Source organism: Bombina bombina, chromosome 7, assembly GCF_027579735.1.
Source record: "Bombina bombina isolate aBomBom1 chromosome 7, aBomBom1.pri, whole genome shotgun sequence".
Taxonomy (NCBI): domain Eukaryota; kingdom Metazoa; phylum Chordata; class Amphibia; order Anura; family Bombinatoridae; genus Bombina; species Bombina bombina.
Genome location: NC_069505.1, coordinates 177,309,827 through 177,323,641, shown reverse-complemented (window position 1 = coordinate 177,323,641; position 13,815 = coordinate 177,309,827). Strand labels below are relative to the sequence as shown.

Below are 13,815 nucleotides of genomic sequence, written 5' to 3'. Positions count from 1 at the left end.
ACCTCCGCCCCCCGCCCCCCCCCCCCCCCCCCCCCCCCCCCCCCCCCCCCCCCCCCCCCCCCCCCCCCCCCCCCCCCCCCCCCCCCCCCCCCCCCCCCCCCCCCCCCCCCCCCCCCCCCCCCCCCCCCCCCCCCCCCCCCCCCCCCCCCCCCCCCCCCCCCCCCCCCCCCCCCCCCCCCCCCCCCCCCCCCCCCCCCCCCCCCCCCCCCCCCCCCCCCCCCCCCCCCCCAGAGATACACTCCGTTGGTGGCTGATCCTGGACAACCTGTCACAGGGAATGAGCTTCCGCAGACCAGAGTGGGTCATTGTCACGACCGACGCCAGTCTGGTGGGCTGGGGCGCGGTCTGGGAACCCCTGAAAGCTCAGGGTCTATGGTCTCGGGAAGAATCTCTTCTCCCGATAAACATTCTGGAACTGAGAGCGATATTCAATGCTCTCAAAGCTTGGCCTCAACTAGCAAAGGCCAAATTCATAAGGTTTCAATCAGACAACATGACGACTGTTGCATATATCAACCATCAGGGGGGAACAAGGAGTTCCCCGGCGATGGAGGAAGTGACCAAGATAATTCAATGGGCGGAGGATCACTCCTGCCACTTGTCTGCAATCCACATCCCAGGAGTGGAAAATTGGGAAGCGGATTTTCTGAGTCGTCAGACATTCCATCCGGGGGAGTGGGAACTCCATCCGGAAATCTTTGCCCAAATAACTCAATTATGGGGCATTCCAGACATGGATCTGATGGCCTCTCGTCAGAACTTCAAGGTTCCTTGCTACGGGTCCAGATCCAGGGATCCCAAGGCGACTCTAGTAGATGCACTAGTAGCACCTTGGACCTTCAACCTAGCTTATGTATTCCCACCGTTTCCTCTCATTCCCAGGCTGGTAGCCAGGATCAATCAGGAGAGGGCTTCGGTGATCTTGATAGCTCCTGCGTGGCCACGCAGGACTTGGTATGCAGACCTGGTGAATATGTCATCGGCTCCACCATGGAAGCTACCTTTGAGACAGGACCTTCTTGTTCAAGGTCCATTCGAACATCCGAATCTGGTTTCCCTCCAACTGACGGCTTGGAGATTGAACGCTTGATTTTATCAAGGCGTGGGTTTTCAGATTCTGTAATAGATACTCTGATTCAGGCTAGAAAGCCTGTAACTAGAAAAATTTACCATAAAATATGGAAAAAATATATCTGTTGGTGTGAATCTAAAGGATTCCCATGGAACAAGATAAAAATTCCTAAGATTCTATCCTTTCTACAAGAAGGTTTGGAGAAAGGATTATCTGCAAGTTCTCTGAAGGGACAGATCTCTGCTTTATCTGTTTTACTTCACAAAAGGCTGGCAGCGGTGCCAGACGTTCAAGCATTTGTTCAGGCTCTGGTTAGGATCAAGCCTGTTTACAGACCTTTGACTCCTCCCTGGAGTCTAAATCTAGTTCTTTCAGTTCTTCAAGGGGTTCCGTTTGAACCCTTACATTCCGTAGATATTAAGTTATTATCTTGGAAAGTTTTGTTTTTGGTTGCAATTTCTAATGCTAGAAGAGTTTCAGAGTTATCTGCTCTGCAGTGTTCTCCGCCCTATCTGGTGTTCCATACAGATAAGGTGGTTTTGCGTACTAAGCCTGGTTTTCTTCCGAAAGTTGTTTCCAACAAAAATATTAACCAGGAAATAGTTGTACCTTCTTTGTGTCCGAATACAGTTTCAAAGAAGGAACGTTTGTTACACAATTTGGACGTAGTCCGTGCTCTAAAATTCTATTTAGAGGGTACTAAAGATTTCAGACAAACATCTTCTTTGTTTGTTTATTCTGGTAAAAGGAGAGGTCAAAAAGCAACTTCTACCTCTCTTTCTTTTTGGCTTAAAAGCATTATCCGATTGGCTTATGAGACTGCCGGACGGCAGCCTCCTGAAAGAATCACAGCTCACTCCACTAGGGCTGTGGCTTCCACATGGGCCTTCAAGAACGAGGCTTCTGTTGACCAGATATGTAAGGCAGCGACTTGGTCTTCACTGCACACTTTTGCCAAATTTTACAAATTTGATACTTTTGCTTCTTCGGAGGCTATTTTTGGGAGAAAGGTTTTGCAAGCCGTGGTGCCTTCCATTTAGGTGACCTGATTTGCTCCCTCCCTTCATCCGTGTCCTAAAGCTTTGGTATTGGTTCCCACAAGTAAGGATGACGCCGTGGACCGGACACACCTATGTTGGAGAAAACAGAATTTATGCTTACCTGATAAATTACTTTCTCCAACGGTGTGTCCGGTCCACGGCCCGCCCTGGTTTTTTTAATCAGGTCTGATGAATTATTTTCTCTAACTACAGTCACCACGGTATCATATGGTTTCTCCTATGCATATTTCCTCCTGTACGTCGGTCGAATGACTGGGGTAGGCGGAGCCTAGGAGGGATCATGTGACCAGCTTTGCTGGGCTCTTTGCCATTTCCTGTTGGGGAAGAGAATATCCCACAAGTAAGGATGACGCCGTGGACCGGACACACCGTTGGAGAAAGTAATTTATCAGGTAAGCATAAATTCTGTTTTTTCCTTAAACTTAGTCTATAGTAATTTGTAAAAATTTACCAAGATTTCTGAAACAACCATACCTAGTTCTGGTATAATTTTGTGTGTTTTACCTGATTGGTAGTAATTGCTTGCTGCAGACTTACCAAGTGAAATCTCTTTCAGGAAGTTCCATAAGAAATTGGGACAGCAAGCATGGATGGTGGCTGCTATAACGGTAACAGAATTCCTGATTGTTGTGAAATACGACCCTTACACCATCACTTTACCGTTGCCCTTTTATGTGACTCAGTGTTGGATTCTGGGTATTGTGCTTGTGCTCACGTGGACAGCGTGGCGTTTCTTTATTAGGTAAGATATACGTAAGCTTACAGATAATTTACCTGCCTGTGGTTTATATGTATGCTGCGTCAGACTCCATGTAGCACAAATGTAGGGACAAACGTGATCTGATGTCGTCATATTTATATCTTCAAAAGGTTCAAAATGGTAAATACACCAGTTAACTAATGGGTATGAAATTATTTTAATTTTGTTAAAGGGTCAGAAAAGTACAAATTAAACTCTCATGATTTAGATAGAGCTTACAATAAATAAATTAAGTTTCTTCTATTAAATGTAACCCTTTCTCTGGGTATCACTGAGTCTTTAGTGTAAGGAACGAAACCAAGTCACCGCATAGTGTAGTAAACCAATATAGCATGGCTAATTAGTATATAAGAGAAAAACACTCTGAAACAGATAGCCCAGCGCAACTGATGTCTCCAGTAAAACTGTGCTTCTCCACGTCCTGTCCCAGGTGCTCTGGACCAGGTACTAACAGCAGGGAACAGAAAACTCTAGTAGCTCTAAATATCTTTTGGTCCTTGATACGTTAGACCAGGTACTTAAAGGACCATTCAACACAGTATATTTGCATAATCAACAAATGCCAGATAAGACAATGCAATAGCAGTTAATCTGAACTTCAAATGAATAGTAGATTTTTTTTGTTGTTGACAATTTTAAGTTATGTCTGTTTCTTTCCTAAGATATGGAGAGTCCACAACGTCATTCCAATTACTAGTGGGAATATCACTCCTGGCCAGCAGGAGGAGGCAAGGAGCACCACAGCAAAGCTGTTAAATGTCACTCCCCTACCCATAATCTCCAGTCATTCTCTTTGCCTCTGTACAATGGAGGAGGTGAAGTTTGGTGTCTGAAGATATGAATTCCTTTTTTGGGTACTATTCCCTGCAAGCAAAGTTTTGGGTTTAGCGGAGTCCATGTCAATCTCTTCAGTAGAGTAGTGGTGGCTTTTAAGCAGTTAAGAATTTGTGAGGTGGCCCTTACTTTGTTTCCTAACATATTGCTGCCCTAGTTATAGAAAGCCAGAATTGGTTACTCTGTTTCTTTTTCTACAGGTCTCTGTGAGGAGTATGTGTCCTTTCACGCCTTGTGAGCTGTCTTCCTGCTAGACTGCAGGTAAGTGCAGTGGGGTTTCTTCCTAAATGGAGAGTCCACAGCTGCATTCATTACTTTTGGGAAATGAGAACCTGGCCACCAGGAGGAGGCAAAGACACCCCAACCAAAGGCTTAAATACTCCCCCCACTTCCCTCATCCTCCAGTCATTCTTTGCCTTTCGTCCCAGGAGGTTGGCAGAGAAGTGTCAGAAGTTTGTTTTGTCTCGTCTCTTATGGAGGGTAGCATGGAACGGGAGCTTTAAGTAATCCTATCCATCTCAGTGAGGGCCTGGATGAAAGTTAGCTTCCAGAGATGCAGGAAGAGTCTTTCTGTGGAACCATCCCGACTCATATTAACAGCTCCACTAGCAATCGGCATTGTCGAACTTCACTTCGCTGACTGGTTTCTTCTCTCAAGTCCATGGTGGAGGCACTGCTACTATTCGTCACACTTGAAGGGCCGTGTTCCTGTTCCACGGCGTAGATTCCGGTAAGATCGTTTCATTTTACTTCATCAGAGTGTAATGTAACTTTTTGTTTCCGTAAGGTACTATCTTACGGGACTTAAGTATATTTACAGGGCCTCAGTGAAGCTCCTTTGGTATCTTGGAATCAAGGGTTAATATCTCCTAAGAGGGATTATGGAACAGGTTTTTTTTTAATCATGTTTGTGATACAATCTGCTTATGTGTAGTGTTAACTGTGCTCTTGGATAGAACATAACGGCCTTTGGAAGTGAAGCGACCTTATGGTTGGGCGCGCTTTTTGGACTGTACGGCTCACCTTGTTACTGGACGTGTTTACGCTCTGGTCTTCCATTTCCGCATTCCTGACCAGGTGTCTAGTTCTAGTCGGTAGTGGTCAATGCCCCAGCCATTGTGGGTGTCCGGTGCCGTTTAAGTTTTTTTTCTCTTTAGTCCATATTTAATTCTCTCTAGTTATGGATGATTCTGATGCTGAGACTGTTCAAATTCATATTCTTCGACTTGTGAAGAATGCGAATTGGCCCCGTTGACACAGGTCAATCAGTTACGTTCGATATGCAATGTTAAAGCGCCCTGTTCCTCAGGCTCGAGGAATCCGGGGTCTGATGAGCCATCCGCCTCTGGGGGTTCTGTCCTTCAAGAGGTGTGGTCCCCTACTGCTCCCGAGTACTACACATGCGGGTAACCCAGATTATGTTTATCCCTCCTTACAGGGCGGCTTGTTTTCGCTTTCACATATTTTTGGCGATTATGTGTTTGCAAAATCCTGACGTTTATTTGCGTTTGTGCTCTTGCCTGATTGTCCCGGGTCTACCGGCCTTGGGTTGGCCTATACAGTTTACTGCAGGTGCAGCTGTTCCTGAGTGTTGTGCCTTTTGTTACCAAATAGCGCCTCTTCGCGTTTTATCCAGACACGTTTTTGAGTTATTAGAGGATCCTATCCTTAATGGATACGGAAATCCTCAGTATAATTCTTTGAATGGCTAACCTCATTAGACATGAGGGGATGACGTAATCTCCAAACTGTCTGCTTATTGAGGTCTTTCCCAGTTTTTTGTTGGGAGATCAGGGTTCCGTTTAGCTGGTCCTGCGGGTATGCCTGTTTTCTTCCTGGGCGTTAATCAACGGGTTACCTTATATTTTCTTTTATCCGGTTAGGATAGCTTTTATTTTGATTGTGTTTCCTTCGGGAACTTCTGGGATAGATTCTCTCTGGTCGCTTCTTAGGAAGTTTGTTAAAGGACACATTAGTCCTGTGTTTGTCTGTTTTACCTTCCTCTCTGAGGGAGGATTTAGACACGTGGCACCTGTTATGCCTGGCTGGTCCGGTCGGGCGCTTAGTGCTCACAATTTGTGTGTCTTGTTTCTCTTTATAAGTTCAGCTAAGCTCTCTGAAAGGATCCGTATGGCAGGAAGGATTGTCAGTCCTTATTCAGCCTTTCAATCTAATTGACCGGGTCAGGAGTTCCGCTGCATCACACTTTTCTCCAACATTGGTGTGTCCGGTCCACGACTTCATCCTTACTTGTGGGATATTCTCTTCCCCTACAGGAAATGGCAAAGAGAGCACCCAGCAAGAGCTGTCATATAGCTCCCCCTCTGGCTCCGCCCCCCCAGTCATTCTCTTTGTCGCTCTGAACAAGAAGCATCTCCACGGGGATGGTAAAAATGGTAAAGAGTATGTAGTGTTAGTTGTAGTTTATTTCTTCTATCAAGAGTTTATTTTAAAATAGTGCCGGTTTGTACTATTTACTCTACAACAGAAAATGAAGAAGATTTCTGTTACAGAGGAATATGATTTTAGCAGTAGTAACTAAAATCTGTTGCTGTTCCCACGCAGGACTGTTGAAACCAGAGAACTTCAGTTGGGGGGAACAGTTTGCAGGCTCATCTGCTGCAGGTATGATCAGTCATATTTCTAACAAGACCTGTTAATGCTAGAAGACTGTCATTTTTCCCTTAAGGGGTAAGTAAGCCATTTTCTTAGACTCATAACAGATTAAGGCTTATTAATGGGCTCTATACTGGTTGACACTATGATGGGCTAAATCGATTGATTTATTTCATATTTAGATGGCTTTTAGAGTGTTTTGTGTAACTAAAAGCACTTTTGGGAACGTTTTTATTCGCCTGGCATTTAGTTAGACTACTATTTCAGTCAGAAAGGCCCCTTCACTCTGGTATGCAGAGGAAGGAGGCCCCGTTTTCGCGCCTCAATTGCGCAGTTTACTTCCATGGCAGTGCATGCAGCTTCATGTGAGGGGTCCTGTGGCTACAAAAACGGACTCAGGAAGGTTTATTTCAGTGCTGAATAACTCTCAGGGAAGGTAAAAAGCCGCAGCGAGGCTGTGGCTGTGATTGTAGTGTACTAAAATTGTTTAATTGAACAAATAGCTCCGGTTTGCTCATTTTAAGGGTTAAAGTCTTGAAACTTGGTGTGCAATACTTTCAAGGCATTAGGACTCTGGGGTAAAAATTTTGTAAAAATCGGACATTGCCTTCATTGTTTTTCAATATATCAGAAATAAAGTGTGCCTGTTTATTATTTAAAGGGACAGTAACGCTTTTCTTTAAAAACGCTTTTATTGCATTATTAGCCTGCCAAATTCTGTCTAACATGTCTATACCTTCAGATGGCTTATGTTCATTGTGTATGAAAGCCAAGGTGGTTCCCCCAATTAATGTATGCGCAAATTGTCATAGCGTCCAAACAAAGTATGGACAGTACTGCCACATTGAATAAGATTGCCCAAGATGATTCTTCTAATGAAGGTAGTGGGGATAGTTCTTCATCCTCTCCTTCTGTGTCAACACCAGTTTTGCCCGCGCAGGCGATACCTAGTACATCTAGTGCGCCAATGCTTGTTACTATGCAACAATTAACAGCAGTAATGGATAATTCTATAGCAAATCTGTTATCCAAACTGCCATCCTACCCTAGAAAGCGTGACGGCTCAGTTTTAAATACAGAAGATGAGCAGGTTGTCGCTGAGGACAATTTATCAGCTATACCCTCACATCAATCTGAATTGGCAGTGAGGGAGGGCCTGTCTGAGGGGGAAATTTCTGATTCAGGAAAAGTTTCTCAGCAGGCAGCCACTGATGTCGTGACATTTAAATTTAAGTTAGAACATCTCCGCGCCCTGCTTAAGGAGGTCCTAACTACTCTTGATGACTGTGATTCTTTGGTAATTCCAGAGAAATTGTGCAAGATGGACAAATTCTTAGAGGTCCCAGTGCACGCTGATGCCTTTCCGATACCAAAGCGGGTGGCGGACATAGTGACTAAGAAGTGGGAAAAGCCAGGTATACCTTTTTGTTCCACCTCCTATATTCAAGAAAATGTTCCCCATTGTTGACCCCAGAAGGGACGCATGGCAAACGGTTCCTAAGGTTGAGGGGGCAGTGTCAACGTTAGCTAAGCACACAACTATTCCTATTGAGGACAGTTGTGCTTTTAAAGATCCTATGGATAAAAAATTGGAAGGATTGCTAAAAAAGATATTTGTTCAGCAAGGTTTCCTTCTTCAACCAATCTCGTGCATTATTCCTGTCACCACTGCAGCGTATTTTTGGTTCGAGGAACTAGAAAATTCGCTCCAAAAAGAGACTCCATATGATGAAGTCATGGACAGAATTCACGCACTAAAGTTGGCTAATTCCTTTATTTTGGATGCCGCTTTCCAATTGGCTAAGTTAGCGGCGAAAAATTCAGGGTTTGCAATAGTGGCGCGCAGAGCGCTTTGGCTAAAATCCTGGTCGGCGGATGTGTCGTCCAAGAATAAATTGCTTAATATTCCTTTCAAGGGTAAGACCCTTTTCGGGCCGGAATTGAAAGAGATTATTTCAGACATTACTGGTAGAAAGGGACATGCCCTCCCACAGGATAGACCTTTCAAGGCTAAGAACAAATCTAATTTTCGTTCCTTTCGCAATTTCAGGAACAGACCGAATCCTAACTCCGGGGCCTCCAGACAAGACGGCAACTCTTCCCAGCCTAAGCCAGCATGGAAACCATTGCAAGGCTGGAACAAGGGTAAACAGGCCAAGAAGCCTGCTGCTGCTACCAAGACAGCATGAAGGGGTAGCCCCCGATCCGGGACCGGATCTAGTAGGGGGCAGACTTTCTCTCTTAGCTCAGGCTTGGGCAATAGACGTTCCGGATCCCTGGGCACTAGAAATAGTCTCTCAGGGGTATCTTCTAGAGTTCAAGGAACTTCCTCCAAGGGGAAGGTTCCACGTGTCTCGCTTATCTTCAGACCAGATAAAGAGACAGGCATTCTTACATTACTATTAAAAATGGGAGTGATAAACCCAGTTCCAACAGCGGAACAAGGTCTGGGTTTTTACTCAAACCTGTTTGTAGTTCCCAAAAAAGAGGGAACTTTCAGGCCAATTCTGGATCTAAAAATTCTAAACAAATTCCTCAGAGTTCCATCATTCAAAATGGAAACCATTCGGACAATTTTACCAACAATCCATGAGGGTCAATATATGACTACCGTGGACTTAAAGGATGCGTACCTGCATATTCCTATCCACAAAGATCATCATCAGTTCCTGAGGTTCGCCTTTATGGACAAACATTACCAGTTCGTGGCTCTTCCGTTCGGTTTAGCCACTGCTCCCAGAATCTTCACAAAGGTGCTAGGGTCCCTTCTAGTGGTTCTACGACCGAGGGGCATTGCTGTAGCACCTTACCTAGATGACATTCTAATCCAAGCGTCGTCTCTTTCCAAAGCAAAGGCTCATACAGACATTGTTCTAGCCTTTCTCAGATCTCACGGGTGGAAGGTGAACGTAGAACAATAATGGGAACAATAATAGATTCTTTAGAAATGAAGATTTTTCTGACAGAAGTCAGAAAGTCAAAGCTTCTAAATGCTTGTCAAGTTCTTCACTCTATTCTTCAGCCTTCCATAGCTCAGTGCATGGAAGTAGCAGTATTGATGGTTGCAGCAATGGACATAGTTCCTTTTGCTCGAATTCATCTAAGACCATTACAACTGTGCATGCTCAATCAGTGGAATGGGGACTATGCAGACTTGTCTCCCCAGATTCAAGTAGACCAGGTAACCAGAGATTCTCTCCACTGGTGGTTGTCTCACGATCACCTGTCTCAGGGAATGAGTTTCCGCAGACCAGAGTGGGTCATTGTCACGACCGACGCCAGTCTCTTAGGCTGGGGTGCGGTCTGGGACTCTCTGAAAGCTCAAGGTCTATGGTCTCGAGAAGTCTCTTCTTCCGATAAACATTTTAGAACTGAGAGCGATATTCAATGCGCTCCTGGCGTGGCCTCACCTAGCAAAGTCCAAATTCATAAGGTTCCAGTCGGACAACATGACGACTGTAGCGTACATCAATCATCAGGGGGGAACAAAGAGTTCCTTAGCGATGAGAGAGGTATCCAAGATCATCAAATGGGCGGAGGATCACTCTTGCCACCTATCTGCAATTCACATCCCAGGAGTGGACAACTGGGAGGCGGATTATTTGAGTCGTCAGACTTTTCATCCGGGGGAGTGGGAACTCCACCCGGAGGTTTTTGCCCAGTTAACTCAACTATGGGGCATTCCAGATATGGATCTGATGGCGTCTCGCCAGAACGCAAAGGTTCCTCGATACGGGTCCAGATCCAGGGATCCCAAGGCGACACTGGTGGATGCATTAGTGGCGCCTTGGTCGTTCAACCTAGCTTATGTGTTTCCACCGTTCCCTCTCCTTCCCAGGCTTGTAGCCAGGATCAAACAGGAGCAGGCCTCAGTGATTCTAATAGCCCCTGCGTGGCCACGCAGGACTTGGTATGCAGACCTGGTGAATATGTCATCGGCTCCACCATGGACACTACCTTTGAGGCAGGATCTTCTAGTACAAGGTCCGTTCGAACATCCAAATCTAGTCTCTCTCCAACTGACTGCTTGGAAATTGAACGTTTGATTCTATCTAAGCGTGGGTTTTCAGATTTAGTCATAGATACTCTGGTTCAAGCCAGAAAACCTGTAACTAGGAAAATTTACCATAAGATATGGCAAAAATATATCCGTTAGTGTGAATCCAAGGGATTCCCTTGGAGTAAAATTAAGATTCCTAGGATACTTTCCTTTCTCCAAGAAGGTCTGGATAAAGGTTTGTCAGCTAGTTCCTTAAAAGGACAGATATCTGCTCCGTCTGTTTTGTTACACAAACGTCTGGCAGCAGTGCCAGATGTACAGGCGTTTGTACAGGCGTTAGTTAGAATCAAGCCTGTTTACAGACCCATGACTCCTCCTTGGAGTCTAAATTTAGTTCTTTCAGTTCTTCAGGGGGTTCCGTTTGAACCCATGCATTCCATAGATATTAAGTTACTATCTTGGAAAGTTCTGTTTCTTCTGTTAAGTGTGATCAGTCCACGGGTCATCATTACTTCTGGGATATTACTCCTCCCCAACAGGAAGTGCAAGAGGATTCACCCAGCAGAGCTGCATATAGCTCCTCCCCTCTACGTCACTCCCAGTCATTCTCTTGCACCCAACGACTAGATAGGATGTGTGAGAGGACTATGGTGATTATACTTAGTTTTATATCTTCAATCAAAAGTTTGTTATTTTAAAATAGCACCGGAGTGTGTTATTATCTCTCTGGCAGAGTTTGAAGAAGAATCTACCAGAGTTTTTGTTATGATTTTAGCCGGAGTAGTTAAGATCATATTGCTGTTTCTCGGCCATCTGAGGAGAGGTAAACTTCAGATCAGGGGACAGCGGGCAGATGAATCTGCATAGAGGTATGTAGCAGTTTTTATTTTCTGACAATGGAATTGATGAGAAAATCCTGCCATACCGATATAATGTCATGTATGTATACTTTACACTTCAGTATTCTGGGGAATGGTACTTCACTAGAATTACACTGTATGAAATACATAAAGCTGTTTAATAACTAGAGATTATGTTTAACGTTTTTGCTGGAATGTAAAATCGTTTTCATTTGCTGAGGTACTGAGTGAATAAATGTTTGGGCACTATTTTTCCACTTGGCAGTTGCTTAATCTGTTTTCTGACAGTTTCTGTTCTCCCTCACTGCTGTGTGTGAGGGGGAGGGGCCGTTTTTTGGCGCTTTTACTACGCATCAAATATTTCAGTCAGCAACTCATTGTATTCCCTGCATGATCCGGTTCATCTCTACAGAGCTCAGGGGTCTTCAAAACTTATTTTGAGGGAGGTAATTTCTCTCAGCAGAGCTGTGAGAATTATAGTTTGACTGAGATAAAAAACGTTTATTCTGTAATTTGTTTCACTGCTTTCAGAATTTGTTATCTTTGCTAATGGGATTAAACCTTTGCTAAAGTTGTGTTGTTTACAAGGATTGAGGCTATAACTGTTTCAATTTATTAATTTTCAACTGTCATAAATCTTCTGTGCTTCTTAAAGGCACAGTACGTTTTAATATTATTCTAATTGAATTGTATTTCCAAGTTGCAAGTTTATTTGCTAGTGTGTTAAACATGTCTGATTCAGAGGATGATACCTGTGTCATTTGTTGCAATGCCAAAGTGGAGCGCAATAGAAATTTATGTACTAACTGTATTGATGCTACTTTAAATAAAAGTCAATCTGTACAAATTGAACAAATTTCACCAAACAACGAGGGGAGAGTTATGCCGACTAACTCGCCTCACGTGTCAGTACCTACATCTCCCGCTCAGAGGGAGGTGCGTGATATTGTAGCGCCGAGTACATCTGGGCGGCCATTACAAATCACATTACAGGATATGGCTACTGTTATGACTGAGGTTTTGGCTAAATTACCAGAACTAAGAGGTAAGCGTGATCACTCTGGGGTGAGAACAGAGTGCGCTGATAATATTAGGGCCATGTCAGACACTGCGTCACAGGTGGCAGAACATGAGGACGGAGAACTTCATTCTGTGGGTGACGGTTCTGATCCAAACAGACTGGATTCAGATATTTCAAATTTTAAATTTAAACTGGAAAACCTCCGTGTATTACTAGGGGAGGTGTTAGCGGCTCTGAATGATTGTAACACAGTTGCAATACCAGAGAAAATGTGTAGGTTGGATAAATATTTTGCGGTACCGACGAGTACTGAGGTTTTTCCTATACCTAAGAGACTTACTGAAATTGTTACTAAGGAGTGGGATAGACCCGGTGTGCCGTTCTCACCCCCTCCGATATTTAGAAAAATGTTTCCAATAGACGCCACCACAAGGGACTTATGGCAAACGGTCCCTAAGGTGGAGGGAGCAGTTTCTACCTTAGCTAAGCGTACCACTATCCCGGTGGAGGATAGCTGTGCTTTTTCAGATCCAATGGATAAAAAGTTAGAGGGTTACCTTAAGAAAATGTTTGTTCAACAAGGTTTTATATTGCAACCCCTTGCATGCATTGCGCCGATCACGGCTGCAGCGGCATTCTGGATTGAGTCTCTGGAAGAGAACATTGGTTCAGCTACTCTGGACGACATTACAGACAGGCTTAGAGTCCTTAAACTAGCTAATTCTTTCATTTCGGAGGCCGTAGTACATCTTACTAAACTTACGGCGAAAAATTCAGGATTCGCCATTCAGGCACGCAGGGCGCTGTGGCTAAAATCCCGGTCAGCTGATGTTACTTCTAAGTCTAAATTGCTTAATATACCTTTCAAAGGGCAGACCTTATTCGGGCCCGGGTTGAAAGAGATTATCGCTGACATTACAGGAGGTAAAGGCCATGCCCTGCCTCAGGACAAAGCCAAGACTAGACAGTCTAATTTTCGTTCCTTTCGTAATTTCAAAGCAGGAGCAGCATCAACTTCCTCTGCACCAAAACAGGAAGGAGCTGTTGCTCGCTACAGACAAGGCTGGAAACCTAACCAGTCCTGGAACAAGGGCAAGCAGACTAGGAAACCTGCTGCTGCCCCTAAAACAGCATGAATTGAGGGCCCCCGATCCGGGATCGGATCTAGTGGGGGGCAGACTTTCTCTCTTCGCCCAGGCTTGGGCAAGAGATGTTCAGGATCCCTGGGCGCTAGAGATAATATCTCAGGGATACCTTCTGGACTTCAAATACTCTCCTCCAAGAGAGAGATTTCATCTGTCAAGATTGTCAACAATCCAGACAAAGAAAGAGGCGTTTCTACGCTGCGTACAAGAGCTCTTGTTAATGGGAGTAATCCATCCAGTTCCACGATCGGAACAGGGACAGGGGTTTTACTCAAATCTGTGGTTCCCAAAAAAGAGGGAACTTTCAGACCAATCCTGGACTTAAAGATCCTAAACAAATTCCTAAGAGTTCCATCGTTCAAGATGGAGACTATTCGGACAATTTTACCTATGATCCAAGAGGGTCAGTACATGACCACTGTAGATTTAAAAGATGCTTACCTTCA

At 44.7% G+C, this 13,815-nt stretch overlaps 1 protein-coding gene across 2 annotated transcripts in view; it reads left to right on the top strand.

Moving 5' to 3' along the window:
* The window catches only part of PTDSS2 (phosphatidylserine synthase 2), a gene marked incomplete in the record, with an annotated part of 329,198 nt that overhangs the window by 261,409 nt on the left and 53,974 nt on the right, over positions 1 to 13,815 (top strand). The window contains 1 exon segment of one of the 2 annotated variants that reach the window (XM_053720438.1): positions 2,690 to 2,875. In XM_053720438.1, coding sequence (XP_053576413.1) covers positions 2,690 to 2,875 — 186 coding nt within the window. 2 annotated transcript variants of the gene reach the window in all.